This window comes from Peromyscus maniculatus, chromosome 4, assembly GCF_049852395.1.
Source record: "Peromyscus maniculatus bairdii isolate BWxNUB_F1_BW_parent chromosome 4, HU_Pman_BW_mat_3.1, whole genome shotgun sequence".
Lineage (NCBI taxonomy): Eukaryota > Metazoa > Chordata > Mammalia > Rodentia > Cricetidae > Peromyscus > Peromyscus maniculatus.
This window is the reverse complement of record NC_134855.1, coordinates 131,130,680-131,149,787: the sequence shown is the minus strand read 5'-3', so window position 1 is coordinate 131,149,787 and position 19,108 is coordinate 131,130,680. Positions and strand designations below refer to the sequence as shown.

Sequence of the window (19,108 nt, the reverse complement as noted above, 5' to 3'; positions counted from 1 at the left end):
TTAATTAAATCTGATCTGATTTATTGCGTCGGTGGAGAAACCCAATATCAGGGTACAGAAACCTTTCACAGACAAAGGGAAGATTCGAGAGGATGAAGACATAAGTTGGTATCTTTGAAGTGTGCCCACCTGAGCCCTGTCTTCCAGCCCAGCTCCCTGAGCACCGTTCCTGCTGGTGTCCTTCCTCTGCCTACCCTACCGTGTCCTTACAACTCATTAAAAGGCTGCCCAGGCCTGGAGGTGTACTCACGTGTGCAGTATGACCTCAGTAAACAGTCCTGGGTTCTACCCCCAGCATCAAACAATCCTTCCAAGAAATCCCTCGAGCCAGCTCATGTGCTGCTGCCTGCTTGGACACAGGAGCAAGGGACATGCAACCACCTCGTCCTGCTGCCAAGATGCCCTCCTCTTTCAAGCAGCACTCCCAGGCCCGACGTCCTGTCCAATCTACCAAGCAGAGACCTTTGCAAAGGCAAGTCACTTCCTGTAAGGGGCTACCTCTCCCTGGGCCTGACCAACTTCAATGGCCTCTTCCCTGTCTCTTCTGGTCTGGTCACTACAGAAACTTCTGAGACACCCATCTCCCTGTCCTCATGTTATCCAGACTGCAGACCCTTTGCAGGTGCCCTGGCGCTTTCAGATAAGGATGGCATGTCACCAATGCACCTGATAAAGCCTGCTCAGGCTGGCTCTCCCATTCCACACTGTCCTCAGAGCGACAGCTACCAGCTGCCAAGCTCCCTCCCTTGTTTCTCCTCAGGACTTCTGCAAATACTGCTCCTTCATGGCGTGTGGAAACGAGCCAAATACCACCCCCAGCTTACTCTTGGGCACGGTGTTTTATCATGGCACTGTAGCTGTAACTAAGACATGGGGACAAACCTGTCTGTACCTGGGTAACTCCCGATCACCCTTCACTTCTCAAATCCTGTGTCCCACCTCTGAGGACGCCCTTCCCAAGGTGCACCAGGCTGGAGCACATGGCTATCTGTAGCTCTCACCCCTCAGTGGTTCTCTGTTAACATCTTCTCCTGCTGGACCTGAGCTGGATCTCTGCTGCTGCTCAGTCTCAACGGACACTGATTGAATAGACCTTGTCCTCACTCCTGTTTGAGAACCCACAAAGTCTTCCCAGTCTAGGCTGTGGCCCTGACGGCAGGACCACATCTCGTTCATCTGGGTTCCCAGCTTAAAGGTGTAAGGCATCACGCAGAATAAAAAGGAGCCTGGGGAGGTTGCTCTGTCAGAAAAATGTTTGCTTTGCAAGCAGAAAGACCTGAGTTCAACCCCCTCACCCCCAGAATGCATATTTAAAAATCAGCACTGCTAAACCTGGTTGGTGCCTTTAATCCCAGCACTCAGGAGGCAGAGGCAGGCGGATCTTGAGTTCAAAACCGGCAACAGCTACACAAGGAGACTGTTTTTTGCTTTTTTGAAAAAGAAAATAAGCTAGCTTAGTAATGTGTGCTCAAAATTCCCTGCACTGGGAGAGGCGACAGACAGGTAGTTCTGGGCTTGCTGGCCTGCCAGCCTGGCTGACTTGGTGAGTTTCAGGCCAGTTGGGAGAGCTTGTGTCAAAACAAAAGGTAACTGCCTGAAGTTGTCCTCTGACCTCTGCAGTGTGTGGTCACACATGCAAATGTCACACATCAAAATGGGGAGGAGGAGGAGAGTAGAATGTGAGTCCATGGGAAATGGGGCCGGGGAGTGGGGTGGGGCGGGCAATGAGCTCACAGAAAATGAAGCTGAGGGGTGAGGGTGGGGCAAGAACACCAGCACAGGAACAGGAAGTAGGAAATATCAAGAGGCTCAAGGCCTAACAAGTGCATCAACCCTAAAGCTCATGAAAACTCCCTGGGACTCTCCACGCTTCGGCTCTGTGGAGGTGAGGGGTGGGCAGAGCTGCCTGGAAGTGCTCTGCTGCTGCGTCAAGGTTTCTGACATCGGGAGCCCTGCTGCCTGGGTTGTAGTAAAGACACTATCATTGTAATCTCGGCCAAAACCCCCCAAACAATCCCACCCACTCCCTGAACTTACCCGCTCTGTCACTCCAGCCACAACTGGCTCTGGGACCTGGTAGGTAAATTCTGCCCCTTCCAGGCAGATCTCCTCAAGCACAGCATGCAGGGGTACAGTGGGAGGACTTGAGGTCTCCCAGCTGACTTTCTATCTAGGAACTGGGCAGGGCAGACCAGAAGGCACTGGCCCCACACTTCCTCGTTGGCTGGGGCATCTTTTTTTTGGGGTGGAGCGAGTGAAAGGACAGAAAGGCACCCAGTGACATAAGGCCAGAGCTCCTGATATCAACATTCATATTAATAAAATAAATATTCTCCTCCTATCTATTTCTGTTAGGGTCCTGAAGAAATCCCACAAAAGACCACCATCCACATATGCCATCAGCAAGAGTGTTTATTATCTCTAGAGTAAAAGTACCAGCCCGATGATGCCACATGTCTGACAAAAATGCAAAATGGGACCTTGAGAGAAGCTTGAAGGCTCCTTTTATACACAGCTGAAGGAATTCCTAAGGCAGTGAGAGCATTCTATCTGGGATTGGTTCACACAAGTGGCAATCATATTAGTACGTTTCTAATTGGTTAGGGCCAGCAGGGGTGGGCTAAGGCTATAGCTTTTCTACTCTTGGCAAGTCGGAACAAATCCCAGGCTTTGTCCTTATTTGGTTATTACTACCTGTGTGAGTGTTTGGGGGGGGGGAGTGGGGCGGGCAGGGGGTTGGCCTAGTTCTTAACTGTCATAGTATTTGCCTGGCCGTCTCAGTCCCCCCTTGAGTAGTACATCATCTCAAATCCTGGAGATGTTTCTTCTAAGTTTACAGGCTTGTATTGTTGTTTTAAAATCATCAGCTGGACCGTGGAAATACATTTTTTTTTTTTTTTTGGTAAACCTGACTATGGTATTAATTATATATGAACCATAGGACAGAGCCAACAGTAAGAGGACTAAGGGCCCCGCTAAGGCTGGTAGGAGGGTAGTTAACCATGGTGACCAGTTAAATAGGGATTCATACCATTCTTTATTTTGTTCTCTTTCTCCTTGTCTGTCTTGCAACCTCTTTCTAAGTAGGCCATGGAGTTTTAGTAACTTCAGAATGGCTAACATAAAACAGCACTGTTCTCCTAAGGCCCTGCTGGAGTTCTTGGTCAGACTTGATGACACTTTTACGTAAGTCCCTGACAACCTCTAAATTATTCTTGGTCACACATTTTTAAAAAATCATCTTTCTACCATCTTCCTCTTAATGCCTGCCCAGCATCTGAAGTCCTCAGCCACCCTGGTCTCCTGAATGCTCACGTGCCACTCAGCCACCACACAGAGGCACATTCCTTATCGTCTGCTGCTCCCTGGTACTGGAAAAATCTGCCAAGCAAGTTCTGCTGCTGGGCAGCACTTCCTGAAACAGTCACTAAGCACAAAAGACCTTCCCCCTCATTCATTTCTGGTGCTAATAAGGGCTAACTTACTGAGCATTAGCTAACAAGGGCTAACTTACTGAGCATTAGCTAACAAGGACTAACTTACTGAGCATTAGCTAACAAGGGCTAACTTACTGAGCATTAGCTAACAAGGGCTAACTTACTGAGCATTAGCTAACAAGGGCTAACTTACTGAGCATTAGCTAACAAGGGCTAACTTACTGAGCATTAGCTAACAAGGGCTAACTTACTGAGCATTAGCTAACAAGGGCTAACTTACTGAGCATTGTTTTGGAGTGGGAGCGTCACCATTTCTTTGCAAGGACAGACCTTTACAAATGCTCTCAGAGACAGGTGCTATCTGGTCCCACTCTATCGATGAGGAAACAGAAGCACAGAGAGCTCAGGTAACTTTTGCAAAGCTGCACAGTGAGTAGAATTCAAGTCTCCAGAGGATATTTCTTAAGCCAGGTATGATGGTGCAGGCCTGTAACCCAGCACTTAAATGTGGAGGCAAGAAGATCAGGAGTTCGAGGTCATCCTCAGCTACATATCACATTTTTTTTTTTTTTAGCCAGTCTAGGTTACATGAGACCTGACCCTGCCTCAAAAATAAAACCAAACCAAAACAGAGTATATGCTCTTAACCTCTCAGCAATTATGTATTCCTTCTCAGAGTCCACTGTGTCCTTATTCAACAAAACATCTGCACCATGTGTCAGGCACTGTCTTAGACACCGTGATGAGGCAGGTGATAGTCTCCAGAGGTCAGAGCACTAGGATAACCCTCAGAGAACAGAAGAGTGGATCTATGCTAGTCTTGGGTGGTCTAGAAGTGTCTCAAGGAAAGAAAGGGCCATGGGAGGCTCCAGGAGGGATGCAGGAGCTTCTGGAGTGGAATGAACACTGGAAAGAACTCAGAGATGTTTGAGTTGTGGACAGAAGAAGGTTAAGAATCAGAGAGGAGTGTGCAGCCGGGCAAAGGGCTGGTGGGGGAGCATGAAACAGGTATTAGAGCTGTGGACGAGCAGACCCTTGTTTATTCCCTCCCCGCCCTGCTCCCTCCAGGCCAGACATACCTTCTCTTTGAAGAGCTGCTGGATCTCTGGTACATAGCTCTCAGAATCTGTGGCGATGTAGACTGACCTGGCATCCAGTGCCCTCACCCAAAGCTTCACAGCCCTCTGGATTTCCTTAAGGTCGGGGAGGCACATGGTCATGGTGAGGGGGGTCGCTGTGCTGCGGCTGTAGCCCACACACTGAGGGGAGGCCATGAAGTGAGGCCCTGCAGTCCCGTCCTTCAGCATGGTGCAGGCGTTCTTCTACAGGGAGAGGTCGGCAGTGAAAAGTCAGAGAAGCAGCTGTTTGGACCCCAACACAGAAATGGGTAAAAGGACTACACAGGAGGAGTCTAGCTGGGACACATACGCAGAGCACGCACGTGTGTATGTGTATACTGAACCCAGGGCTTTGTGCATGCTAAGCACCATGTTCTACCACTGAGCTACACTCCCTCCCCCCCATACATATATATTAATAGCATTAAGGGAAAACCCGGGAGTGGCGAGGCTGTGTAATCCCAGCACTTGGGAGGTGGAGGAGGCAGGATCAAGAAGTTAAGGCAAGCCTTGGCTATACAGTGAGTTTGAGGCCAACCTGGGCTACACGGGACCCTGGAATGGGGGACATTTGAAGACAGCAACACTGGTTATTTCTGAGCAGGGTTTGAAAAGCATTTTTCTGCTCTCATTGTTATCTGGGACTTCAGTGGAGCTCAGCACTGCCGATAAGGGGAGGCTTATCTGATTCCTGATGAGGTGGGACTTCTGATCACTCCCCTGAGGCACATGTTTGCTATGGTTCCAGAGAGATAGGCTTTATCTGGCTAAGGTGGGTCCAGGCTATTTCTGGCTGGTTATGAGTTTTTCTCATGCACTTGACTTTTTATCAAGCTCTTTCTTACCCTCTAATGAGATGACTACATGATTTTTCTTCTTTGGGTATTAGAACAATGAATTTAATTCCTGGGATAGACTTTGCTTGTTAATATTTTACTTCAGATCTGTGCTCCTATGCTTATCAATTAAGAAATTTTATCTGTTTGGTATTGGTTTAGGTTAGCTTCATAAACACACACACACACACACACACACACACACACACACACACACACACACACACACACACACACAGTCAGATGTTTTCTGTCCTGGCTGCCCAGTCCCAAATAAACACAGAGGCTTATATTAATTATAAATGCTCAACCAATAGTTCAGGCTTATTACTAACTAGCTCTTACATTTTAAATTAATCCATATTCCTTATTTACACTCTGCCATGTGGCGGTACCTTTATTAGCATGGCACCTTCATTTCCTGCTCCCTCTGCCTCTGGCTGGCATCTCCTGACTCTGCCCTTCTCCTTCCCATCATCTTTAGTTGTTTCTTTCCACCACTATTCTCCTTACTGCCTTCCTCTAGAATTTCTGCTGCTTCAACATACTCACGAGATGTTGACTCTAAAGGCTGCAGCGGCTCTGGCTGCTCCGTGACTTCATGAGGAACATCTGTACACTGCACACACTTATCTTTCTGAAAACCAAAGTCTTTATTTTCAGTGGAGTTATCTACTTGTTCTTCTTGTTGAATACTAATTACCTGCTGATTAGGTGAAGGTTTCTGGGGCTCATTTTGTACTGAGTTGACTATCTCTGTTACCTGGGAATTCTAAGATACATCACCTTCTGCAAGAGAACAGATACTTTCAGTCTGCACCGTGGGCCCAATCACAATGGTGCTGTCCCTAGGGTTAGGCAAAGCTTCAGTGCCCGGGGGAGAGTGAGTCTAGATTACCCTGTGTTGGTCTGTGCTCTTTTCCTTAAGCACAGGCAGGGAAAGCTCGGCTGATATAGTGGGACTTGCTACACCAAAGGGTAAAGCCGCAGTTACTGTTGTATTTTCTGGCTGCTGGTTTTGTAAGGTACAAACACTGCCTTCCTTAACAACTGGATACACAGTTTCAGGTAAAATTTCAGGTGCTCTTTTCCCAGGTAAGGTATTGATATTCAAAAGAACTGAGGAGACACCACAGCAATGTGAAGCTCTGTTCCTTTTACAACAACTACATCTGAAAACTCGTAACTCGGTGTGAGAATGGACAGGACTGTGACGAGCTGGTCATTTTCTGAGAATTTCTAACACCTGAACAAAAATTCTTAACATGAACTTCATCCGTGGGATTTGAACTGCCAACTGCTGTTGTGCTGGTTCTTGATGCAGGACACAGTTTTTCTTCTAAAGGTTTTGGAACATTTTCTTCTGTGGTTTTTGGAGGTTGTTTTTTCCAAAGAGAAAGACATGTTGCTAGCAATTCCCTGGAGCAGTGACTGTCACTTTTAGCAGACTTTTCTTTTGCTGGAAATTCAGAATGCTGAGTTGGTTCAGTGTAAGAGGTATTCGCTGTTTTACTACAACCAGCTGCCATCAAAAAAGACCTTTATTTATTTTTTTTTTTTGGTTTTTCGAGACAGGGTTTCTCTGTGTAGCTTTGCGCCTTTCCTGGGACTCACTTGGTAGCCCAGGCTGGCCTCGAACTCACAGAGATCCGCCTGCCTCTGCCTCCCGAGTGCTGGGATTAAAGGCGTGCGCCATCACTGCCCGGCTAAAAAAGACCTTTATTAATTTTAATTTTTCTTGCAAGTTCTGAAAACTTTTTGATTTCTACTAGTGATTTAATATTCCTCAATAGCTTTTCTTTTATGGCATTTGTGTCTAGTATTTGATTTGTACTTGGATTACAAGAATACTTTCTTTTCTCTTGATTATTTTGAACAAGAGTGTACACCACCCCCAGAAGAGCTAACAGAGTCATTGTAAGACTGTTTTGTATTTATTTTCAACTCACAAAATTTTCCAAAGGTGTTGACATTTTCATTAGTGTTCTGCCACCGCTTTCTTTTTTTCAGAGGAGCACATTTCTGAACTCTGAGCAACTTCCAGAGGCAAGTGTCTAGAAACAAGCTGAGAATTTTGCACATGTTGGCTTCCACAGGCACAGCTGTGAGGTGAGCAGGGAGTCTTTTGCTGGCTGCTGCAGCATACTGCTCTGACGACACAGTACAGGATGCTTTGACTGTAAGGTCTGTGTAGAAGGTGGAAGCCAATTATTTTTAACTTGTAATTTTGTAGATGGCGCAGAGTTTTGTTTCTGAACAGAAGGGTCTTACACAAAGCTTTGTGGTAAATAAGGATACTGCTTTGGAGGTGGCCTGTAATCTGGGTAAGTGAGTTCATTGGATGTGCACTGTGTCCAGTTAACCAGCCGATCTGGTATTGGGTGGTGAAGTCCCTGATTTCCTTGGTAAGTTATAGGAACTCTTACAGAATTTGAAGGAGTCATTTGTAGTTGTACAGAATAGGGACCTGATATGACAAGCTGACTGTGAAGTGCATGCATATAAGGCATATTAGTCCCTCCATCAGGTTTATGGGATATGGTTGGCTCTGTATGAGAAGGGGTAAAATTCCTCATTGGTGAGTTCATCCAGACATTCTGTGGAACTCCTGAAGACATTATTTGCAGTTTGTGGTTTGGTTGTTGGGCTCTTTTAACATTTGTGCACGTGACTCTTTCTACTGAAGACTGTGAGGCCACAACGGTCCTATTATGTGTATTAGAAACAGAGATCTGAGGAGTTCTATAACTCCTGACGTTCGGAAGTAGCTCTGAAGCTGAATCTGAATTACTGGGATACATGCATGCTTCTTGGTTATGTGCGAGACAGCTGAAATAACTTTGAGAAGTTGTGGAAGACATTAAAAACTGCTGCAAAACAGACTGGCTTTTAGAATATGGTGGATTTTGGGCAGCATTCTCTAGTTTTGCATTCCAATTCACAGTTGATCTGATTTAGTAGCTGTTGTGTAGTCTGTGGTTTTGAATGTCACAAATCTACTGCCAGCTTCACTGCAGTGTACTACAGCTTGGAACTGCTTGGGAGGAGTGGTTCTTCTTCTCCAACTCCACATCAACCCATCTGCTTGATGATCTCTCCAAATTATCCACATAAGACTGATAATAGAGTATTTTCTCTAATTTTGCCAAATACAAGTAGACTAGATATTATAATTGTAATTCTTACTTGACAACTGCTTTTGTTGTACATAATCTTACTATGTTAAGGTTAAAACCTTTTTTTTTTAAATTAGACAAAAAGGGGGAAATGCTGTGCAATAATCCTCTTGTACATTGTCAAGATTTGTTACTCAAATTGGTCTAACAAAATGCCAATTGGCTAGTAGTCAGGCAGTAAGTATAGGTGGGGTGACCAAAGGATGATGGGAAGGAGAAGGGTGGAGTGAAGAGTTGACAGCCAGAGGCAGAGGGAGCATGGATGAACATGCCATGCTAATAAAAGTACCACCATGTGGCAAAGGATAAATAGAATTATGGGCTAATTGTAAGAATTAGCTAGTAATAAGCCTGAGCTATTAATTGAGCATTTATAATTAAGTCTCTGTGTGGTAATTTGGGAAGTGGCTACTGGGTATTTGGGAACAGGTGGTCAGGAAAAGAAGTGTCCATTTACACTCATGTTTTTTTGGCAGTGCTGGGATGGAACCCAGGGCTTGTGAATACTAGGCAAATGCTCTACCACTAAACTACATCCCCAGTCTTAAGCATCTTTTATCTTTCTATGTTCCAGGAAAATACAGATAGTAGCTATTCCTTACACATATATGAACATGTGCATGGCTCAGATCACTCACAGAATATTCTGAGCCTGGTCCTTGAATTCTTTTCCTTATAGAGGGGCCAGAGAGAGTGTAGAGATTAACTGTGAGATTACTAGTCAAATGCTCTACCACTCAGCCATACTTCCAGTTCTATTAATGAACTTAACCTAATTTTTGTTTCAGAACCTTTCCCTCTTTAATTATGTGCATCTCATAACACATCTATTTATCTCCCTAGATAAATGAAAGAGACTGTTTGTACTGGTTCTGAGGTTTTGAATAAATGATAATCTGATGAGGTTTTAACACATTTACACAGATTCCAAATTCTGGAAGGATTAAAAATACCCTAACTTTTGAGGAGACCCATGTGGTTGCCACAGTTCGCTCTCTCATTCTCTCTTTCCTTTCTTCCTTCTTTCTTTTCTGTTGTTCCTAAGACAGGGTTTTTCTGTGTAGCCCTGGCTGTCCTGGAATTTGCTCTGTAGACCACGACAGCTTCAAATTCAGAGATCTGCTGCCTCTGTCCCTGAGTTCTGGGATTAAAGATGTGCACCACCATCACCAGGCTCCACAATTCACTCTCTTTTTCTTTTCTTTTCTTTTTGGGGGGGCAGGGGAGTGGTTTGAGACAGGGTTTTTCTGTGTAGCCCTGGCTGTCTTGAACTAGCTCTGTATACCAGCCTCAAACTCACAGAGATCCTCTTGCCTCTGCCTCCCTGAGTGCTGGGAATAAAGGCGTGCACCACCACCACCCAGCCACATTTCATTTCCAACAGCCATCTACTGGCTAACTAAAGTGGGACAGAGGACTCCTAGGCCAAGGGCCTTTCTCTAGCTTTCTGCCTAGTTTGGGATCTGACTTAATGCCTCATTTTACCCATCTGCAAACACAAGGGTACAAATGGTAGCTGTTAAATGCTAGCTTTCCAGCAGGTGCTCTAGATACATACTTCTGATATGTGCTGTAGTAGCAACACCATGAGATACGATACAGACTTGGTGGAGTTAGCTGCCTTTGTTCCAGGCTGAGACTTTCCACCAATCACTACAGGCCTGGGCTCTGCTTAGACAAATGTCAGTCAGAAAGAGCAGAGGAAGTTACCCAGTCAGAGCCAATGCGCAGATGAATGCCCACATAGGGCCTGATGAGGTGGGCGCTGATCTGGGCCTCTCCGGTCTTCACCATCTCGTCTGACCACACCATGTACTTCTGGAGGGCCCTGTGCTCCTCCAGGACAGGGAACTGGGCTGGGGCCCCTGGCAGTGCAAGCACTGGGTGTTCCTTTGGAGAAAATCTAGGCATAAAATGGACAAGGGGAAGTCAGACAGAACACACAGAGAGCCCTGCTGCTACCCCCGCGGGAAAAAGGATGGCATTGCACCATGACCCAGAGACCCTGTGGAGAGGCCCTTATAACATGCAAGAGACGCAAAGGTTGTGAAATCTCAACGGGCTGATAAGAAACCTTGGTGGAGACAGCAGGCACAATATGCAATACTGTTCCTGCTGCACAGAATTTACAACCTTCTTTGCTTGCTTAACAATTAAAAATTTACAGTAGAGCATTCCAACATTTTATATCATGCTGGCTTCCAATCTGTGGTGTGGTAATTCATTCCAGGGTGGGGTGTCTGGACCAAGCCTTGCCCTTTTACCCACATGGCGGGACTGAGACATGAAGCTGCTTACACAGACAATGTTGGTCCCACTCGTAAGGACTGTACACATGGGATCAGGCCAGTCATTCAGCACTTAGCAAATACTGACTATGTTAGGACCCAGGAAGAATGAGACCAGCATGGTCCCTACCCTTATGTGGAATACCAAAGGTCTGCAGATAAACATAGCACACAAAATCTTTTCTGCAATTTTTCCACATCTTCTCTTCTGTTAGGCCAGGCTCCAGTAAGCCAAAGAGTAATAAACCTGTGTTTCCTTCTCAGCTCAACCCAGACTCCAGTAAAGCAACATAAAGCACTCTGCTGCCCATGAATTTGCAATGCACTTTCTGACTCTAGACTTCTGCATTCGTCTCCCCCTGAAACATCTTCCCTTCTAGATATTACAACCAAGTGCAGCGACTCTGGAAACATTTGTAGTTAGTTTCTCATGAAATCAGACATGCAATTATAATATGACCCAGTGACAGCACTTATGGGCATTCATCTGGGGAAATGAAAGCTCGTAATTCACACACAAACATGTACACTAATGTTCACAGCAGCTTTACTCCAACTGCCCAAAACTGGAAACAACCCAGGAAGAAACAACAGCACATCCACACTATGAACTGCCACTGCTATAAAAAGCATGGGCTATCAACACAGGCTAAGGCTCTCAAGGGGATTATTCTAAGTGAAAAAAGCCAATCCCAACAGGGTACAAACATATGACTCCGTTTGCATACTTTGAAAGGGCAAAGGGAGAAGAGGCCAATTGCTGCTCGAGTTAGGAATGGTGTGTGTTTAGGAAGGCAGGTGCAGCAATAAGCTTGCAATAGAAAGATATTTACATTCAAAGAACCACTCAGTATCTTAACTGTGTGCTGGATATATAAACCCACACTAATTACACAGAACACACACACACACACACACACACACACACACACACACACACACACACGCACACACGCACACACGCACACACACACAGAGTTGTGTATAATTTTTTAAGACTATTTGAACCAGATAGGATTACATCATTGTCAAAATCCTGGCTAGGATACTGAGTCAAGGGTATATGATGAGATCTTTCTGTACTGTTCATCACAACTGCATGTGGATCTACAACCACCTAAAAATTTTTACAAACAAAAATTATGAAAGGACTGGCGAAATGACCCATGGGATAAAGGTCCCTACCAACCAAACCATATGAGCTCAGTTCAAGTCCCGGGCCCACATGATAGAAGCACAGAACTGACTCCAGTAATTTGTCCTCTGTGTGCTGCCTTTCCAAACAAAAGAATAAATGTAATGAAAGTAAAACAAAAAGAAATGTAAAACATCATGGAATATTGTAAACCCTAAAATAAATACAGAGCATCAAGAGACACTAATATTGTATTTTGCTTCAGAGTTTAAAAAACATACATGTCTAGGGCTGGCGAGATGGCTCAGAGGGTGAAGGCATTTGTTAGCAAACCTGAGGACCTCAGTTGGTTCCCTGGAATCCACACTGAAGGCAGGAGAGAACCAACTCCTATTAGCTGTCCTCTGACACACACACACACACACACACACACCAGAGTAAATTAAAAATAAATAAAAGCACTACGTCACCACCTCTTTCCCTTCTTTTCTTCTCCCTCCCTGAAGACAGTTTTCATGTATGAGTCTATCCATCATTGATCCATCCATCCATCCATGCCTTAACTTCCTTGTCTGAATAACAGAGCTGAGAATAGTCCTACCTCACAATGCTATTAAAAAAACACAACTACATATTTAAGGTATACAACATGATGTTTTGTATGCAATGATTAGCACAATCAAGCTAATTAATATACCCATTTACAGGGCTATTGAGAGGATTAAGTGGATTAGTTTATATAAAACATTTAGAGCAGTGCTTGGTACACAGAAAGGTCTTATAAAATTCTATGCATCATCGTCATGTTGCATATAACCTAGTTCAACTTTTAAAAAATTTAACTTTATGTTTGGTGATTGGATCATGTTGATCATGGAGATCACAGGGTCATGATGACATCTCTTGAAAATTTCCAGTTTGCATGAGTAAATCCTCTGTCAGCCAGTGAGGCTGTCTCACCCTCCACTCACACCACAGAACTGCAATGCAACTGGCACCCATTCTTCACACTGACCCAAACACTGTTCAGCAAATGGCTTCCAACTCTCTAGATGGGTCCCTTCTCACAGGCCTCAACTCCTTGTCCTCTGCATGCTGACATGCCCAACAGCCATCGTTTCTGCTGTCAGAACTGGAAAGCATTAAAGACAGCGGCCCTAGCAGTCTCTTTACCATGATTTCCCCAGATACCGGTCAGAGGCCTACATTGTGGAAGCAGCAAGTGTCCCTCCACAGCCTGGCTCTGTACGATGTGTGGTTGATTCTGTTTATACGTATAATGCATGGCAATAATGTACTGAGTCATATTATGTGAGAAGCAATTGCTTTACTTGCAATATTAACTCACTTAATTCCCACAAGAGCCTTGTGAGGGAAGTGTGCCCACTATTATCTTACTGATAAAGAAACTAGACACAGAGAGGCTGAATGACATGCAAAGTCACAGGGTGGGAACTGGTGGAGCAGGGTTTGCATTCAGGCAGTCTGCCTCACTGTTTTTGTTTTGTGAATTTTAAAGATGCATGTGGTGTATGTATATGTGTCATGTGTATGCATGTGCCTGTGAAAGACAGAAGGAGGTACCAGATCTCCTGAAACTAGAGTTAGATAGGCAGTTGTGAGCTGCCTGATATGGGGGCTGGGAACTGAAGCTGGGTTCTCTGCAAGAGCAGCCACGTGCTTCCGTTTTAGACAGCCCCCCTTGTGCAGCTCCAGTTGTCCTGGAACTCACTATGTAGACTGGCTTTGAACTCACAGAGATCCTCCTGCCTGAGCCTCCCCAGTGCTGGGAGCCATCATGCCTGGCTCAGCCAGTGCTCTTAAGCAGTCCTACTGGCCGTGTTCTTGACTCCTGAGTTGTACTCTCATCTTCTACCCAGTCCAGGAGCACCTCCTCAGAGGGAACGAGGCTTCCTTCTCTGAGCTGCAGCCCCTAGCACAGGGAGCAGGTGCCATAAATATTTTTAGAATTGAATGTGAGGGATCAGGGGCCTTATAAGAATACCAGGGCATGCTGATGGCAGTGGGTAGAGGAGGAAGAAACTAATACTGCTTGAGCACTCTACTATGGGTTAGGCCCTAGGCTAAGCTGTTTTCAGACATCACCTCGGGGACCTCCAAAAGGAAGAGGTTTTCTGATCTGATGGGTGGTGAGTCACTAGGATAAACTGGGATTCATGCCCTTCCTGCTCTCTTGGGAAGAGCTTGGAACTGACCCTTGCTGAATTTCAGTTTTGGAATGTCTATCCCTGTGCCCTGGACCTGGGCCAGCACAAAGCTGTCTCAGTGGGACCACATCAGCTGTGGCTTAACAGGCAACAACAGGTCAAGACTCAGCTGCTCACTCTCCTTCAGTGCTGTCTGAAGAACTGATCAGAAAGAGAGTGGGAGGAGGGTCTAGGTTGCAAAGAAAATCTGACCAACTCCACCAGCCAACCTGACCATTCCCTCTAGGTCAGTCTTAACCTGGCCACTATTGCAGAAGAAGGCTAGTAGCTTCCTGCTGCTGGACCTGGTGAACTTCAGGGGTATACCACCATCACACCCTGGCTGCTGAGTTCCTCTAGGCTCAACATACATTTACGGGACCAGTAGATGATGCCAGGCTGAGTACAGAGGACACAGAGACACAAACAAGGCAGGGTCTTGCCATCAAAGTCCGTGCTATGAAAGACACTTTCCTTCCTGCTCTTTGCATGGCAGGTCTGGGTTAGTCTTCAGGTCTTCATAGGTTTAGCCACATAGGCCCTGCCAATAACATATGACCTCTATGTCTTCTCAGAGAGGCTGCAGCTTGGGAGAAAGACCAGCAATGTACTACAGTTTGGATAGGCAATCTTTCAAAGGCTCATGTACTGAAGTTTTGGTCCCAGTGCAGCACTGCCCAGAGGTGACTAGAACATGGGATCGCCAACCTTATCAATGGATTAATTCCCAACGGACTCATAGTTGAATGGACTATTAGGAGGCATGGTTTAGTTAGAGAAAGTAGGACGCAGAGGGAATGCCCTTAAGGGTACTGTCTTGTTCCTGGTCCTTCTCCTTGGCTCTTTCTGCTTCCTGTCCACCATGTGAACTGATTTGTTTCATCACATGCTCCATGCTATAATTACAAGTGCAGAAGTAGCAGAACCAAGTGACAATGGATCGAAACCCTTGAAACCATGAGCCAAGATGAACCTTTCCTTCTTTATTTTCTCAGGCTTTTGTCACAGGACAGAAAGCTACCACCATACACTTAGACACCTGCTCTTTATACATGAGGATAATTTTAACACGATGGTCCACAAACTTCCAAGAGCAAATAAACATACAATGTTATCTGTCAAACTGAAGCTCTACCACAAGATCCACAGACTGAGAAGCAGCAGAGCTGGAAGGATCGATCCTCTGAATCCATGTGGTGGGAGACAAAACAGATGAATGGTTAATCAAACTGTGCCATTCGGCTTTAGCAGGAGTGAGATTAGGACACATGCTTCAATACTGACAAACCTTGAAGACAATATGCTATATGAACAAGTTGGACGTAAACAGCAAATACTACATGACTGTCCATCCAATGCCTGAGGTTCCTAGAATAGGTGAGTTCAGACTGAAAGTAGAATCACTTATACTGGGCAGAGGAAGTGGGGAGTGAAAATTAGCCTTTACTGAGTAGAGTCTCTGGTTAAGAAGAGGAAAAAGCTGTGGAGACGGAGGGTTGCAATGGCTGCACACTGCGACGCACAGTGTCACTGAGCTGTACACTTACCGTGGTTTTAAAAAAACTCATTGAGCTGGGCATGGTGGTGCACATGTGTAATCCCAGCACAGTAAGGCAGAGCCAGGAAGAGCATCAGAAGTTAGAGGCCAGTCTGGTCTACAGAGTGAGCTGCAGGCCTTTGCAGGCCAGAATTTGTCTCAAAAACACAGAATAAAAACAGAAAAACAGCCGGGCAGTGGTGGCGCACACCTTTGATCCCAGCACTTGGGAGGCAGAGGCAGGCGGATCTTTGTGAGTTCAAGGCCAGCCTGGTCTACAGAGTGAGTTCCAGGAAAGGCACAAAGCTACACAGAGAAACCCTGTCTCGGAAAACCAAAACCAAAACCAAAAACCCAAAACAAACAAACAAACAAAACACAAAAACAAAAAACTCCATCAACATAAATATACATACATATAATGCTAGTCACTCTTTTGAACTCTCATATTTTCATGTTTGAAACTGACCCTGCTAGTATTACTATTTACAAGTTCAAGACCAGCCTGAGCAAACGGCAAATTTTGTTAATATATGTAGATGTGTATATGGATATAAAAATGCAGAAGGACAAATGCACTTACTAAAGGACTAATGGTGCTCCTGCGGCAGTGAGATCATAAATAAATTTAATTTTGCTATTTTGTTTTTAGACAGGGTCTCATGTAGCCCAAGCTGGCCTTAAACTTACTGACATAGTTCATATTGGCCTTGAACTCCTGATCGTCCTGTGTCAGCCTTCTGAATGTGAGAATTACAGGTATGATCCACCATGCCTGGCAATTTGTTTCTTTATTAAAAACAAAACAAACAAAAACTCCAAAAACTATCTAGTCTGTGGTGGATATTCTAAACCACTCATTCCAAGATAATAAACGTTAACCTGGATTTAAACTTTGTATAGCAGAGACCCCATAAAATGGAAAATAAGCCCAAAACAAAACAACCCAAGCCAAAAGAACTGTCCAAGCCAGTGATGGCACACGCCTTTAATCCCAGCACTCAGCAGTTAGAGACAGGCGGCTCTCTGTGATTTTGAGGCCAGCCTGGGCTACAGAGAGAGGTCCAGGACAGCCAGGGCTACACAGAGAAGTCCCGTCTCAAATAACCAAAAAAAAAAAAAGGGGGTGGGGGTTTGGAGTCAAACTTGTACAGCTCTGCTACTTCAAGCTTTATGACCTTGGACAAGTGACTTCACTCTTCTCTGCTTCTTCTATGTGTACATCTTAAATGACAATATATCCCAAAGACTCATTAATCCCGAGTTTAAACCTTCCAAGGCTTAGGAACATGTGGCATACAGCAGGCATGAAATATGTGTTAGCTCTTATATTTTGAAGACTCACATACAGACCCAAGTTGGCTATGTGCCAGCCTTACCACCTCGGGTAGGTTATTGAACTCCACGGAGCTCAGCTTCCTTCTGTAAAACTGAGGACTGAAGAAATGGGTAGTTCAGTGGTACAGGGTTTACCAACATGTGTCAGGTCCTGAGACTAACCCCCAACATTCTCAAGATGAAATTAATAATAATAGCCATTTCATGAACTTTCTTATAGACATAATTAACATAAAGCATGCGAATAACAGCTGACTGGTTGCTTAGTATGCACATACACTTTCTGGTTTTTTTTTTTTTTTTGGTTTTTTTTTTTTTTTTTTTTTGGTTTTTCGAGACAGGGTTTCTCTGTGTAGCTTTGCGCCTTTCCTGGAACGCACATACACTTTCTATGCTAGGAAGCAAATACTTTAGTGCTCTTTAAACCAAGGTAGAAACTGGGACCAGAGACCTGGAATGGTTTTTCAATCTTTCTTCCTTCCTTCCTTTCTTTTCTTTTTTTTTTTTTACTGTGAATTGGTATTTTGCCTGTATTTCATGTCTGTGTGAGGGTGTCAGATCCCCTGGAACTAGAGTTACAGACAGTTGTGAGCTGCCATGGTCAGTGCTGGGAATTGAACCCAGGTCCTCTGGAAGAGCAGTCAGTGTTCTTGACTGCTGAGCCATCTCTCCAGCCCCTCAAATCTTTCAAGAAAGAGGCAAAGCTGAGTCTGAGCTCACAGTGTTCACTCCTGTCTCTATTGCCATCTACTGCAGGCCTACTAAACAACCACTCTGAATTGACATACTCCTTTTACCTCCTAAACTAATCTGCTTCCTTCCCTCCCCCCCCCCCCCCGTCAAGACAGGCTTTCTCTGTGTAGCCCTGGCTGTTCTGAAAAACTCTCTGTAGACCAGACTGGCTTCAAACTCAGAGATCTGCCTCTTGAGTGCTGGGATTACAGGCATGCACCACCATGCCTGGCTTTTAATCTGACTTGTTTTGTGGTGGTTGTAGTGGTTCCAAGGACAGACTCAGGGCCTCATACATGCTAGGCAAGGTCTGTAGCAGCCCTCATTCTGATATCTAAGCCAGGCTCTTTTCTGCAATGCTAGAGCACCAATGACAGATTCCTCACTTAAGTTTATCAATCTTAGACTGTGTAGACTGTGGTTCTCCAAAGACCAGGGTTGGGCCATCCTCATTTTTACATACACCTTTGGTCTCTGAATACTATGTCTCACACATGACAGACGCTCCATAAATATTTCACTGCTTGTGCCTGTGTCCTGCTAACCTATTTTTTTAATAGGGCCTATGGCACACAATTAATAAAGCCTAGCTAGTAATTATGAGGGTGACATCACTTCTCAGTCTGCACCTGAGCTGTTCTCCAGGCAATGCTTCCAGTTTTCACCTTGTGAAAAGGAAGACAACAGGGGAGTGATTCTCACGCCTGGAGGAGGAAATCGACATGCATGTGACTGAACAATGTTCTTTTTATGACATCCCTTATCAGCCAAGAAACTCTTGCTCAACTTTGGGGCAGGTCAACATCCCGCTGTGTCAGGCGATGAGATGGAAACAGATCACATAGGATCCCAAGTTCAACAGACAGAACACAGTGCTTGCACCTTTGGTCTCTCACAAGAGGGTGGAGTAGAGGCAGCAAGGCCAGAAAGGAGTGTGATGCCTGAGCCCCAGCCCCCCCTAAACTCAGTACTGCCTTCCCCTCCAAGTACCTCTGGATCCACTGTTCTTTGTAGGAGGCGCTGAAGGAAATGCCTGTGAACAGCTCCGACTTATTGAAACTCACATGAAACTGATCCCAGAACGGCCCAAAGGGATTTCCTTCCTGCAAAAAGAGAATGGTGGAAAGCTTACTCAACAGGAGGGAAGCTACCGGGTGCGAGGCCAGAAAACTGCAGGGAGAGGGCCCTGGGGATGGATGGTGTGACACCTGGGGAATAGTCCTTATGGGATGGCCCCTTGGCTGAGGGCTGAGGGGAGTGCTCCTGCTTCTCTTTTGGTTTCCAGCTGTGTTTGAAGGAATGGA

General features: G+C 45.3%; 1 protein-coding gene and 2 pseudogenes across 2 annotated transcripts in view; all 3 read right to left on the bottom strand.

Annotated features, from left to right (window-relative positions):
* Window positions 1–19,108, bottom strand: part of Pofut1 (protein O-fucosyltransferase 1) — a 30,079-nt gene that overhangs the window by 3,131 nt on the left and 7,840 nt on the right. Inside the window, exons 4-6 of the mRNA XM_006985467.4 lie at window positions 18,795–18,907; window positions 10,278–10,470; window positions 4,517–4,759 (exon numbers count right to left, since the gene is read on the bottom strand). Of these exons, the coding sequence (XP_006985529.1) occupies window positions 4,517–4,759; window positions 10,278–10,470; window positions 18,795–18,907 (549 nt within the window). The remainder of the gene's footprint in view (window positions 1–4,516; window positions 4,760–10,277; window positions 10,471–18,794; window positions 18,908–19,108) is intronic.
* LOC143273034 (retroelement silencing factor 1 pseudogene) lies at window positions 5,650–7,232 on the bottom strand (annotated as a pseudogene). Its single transcript, XR_013050873.1, has 2 exons — window positions 7,109–7,232; window positions 5,650–6,930 (listed from the first exon to the last, which is right to left on the bottom strand). The product of XR_013050873.1 is annotated as a retroelement silencing factor 1 pseudogene (transcript).
* On the bottom strand, window positions 7,029–8,394 carry LOC143273033 (retroelement silencing factor 1 pseudogene; annotated as a pseudogene).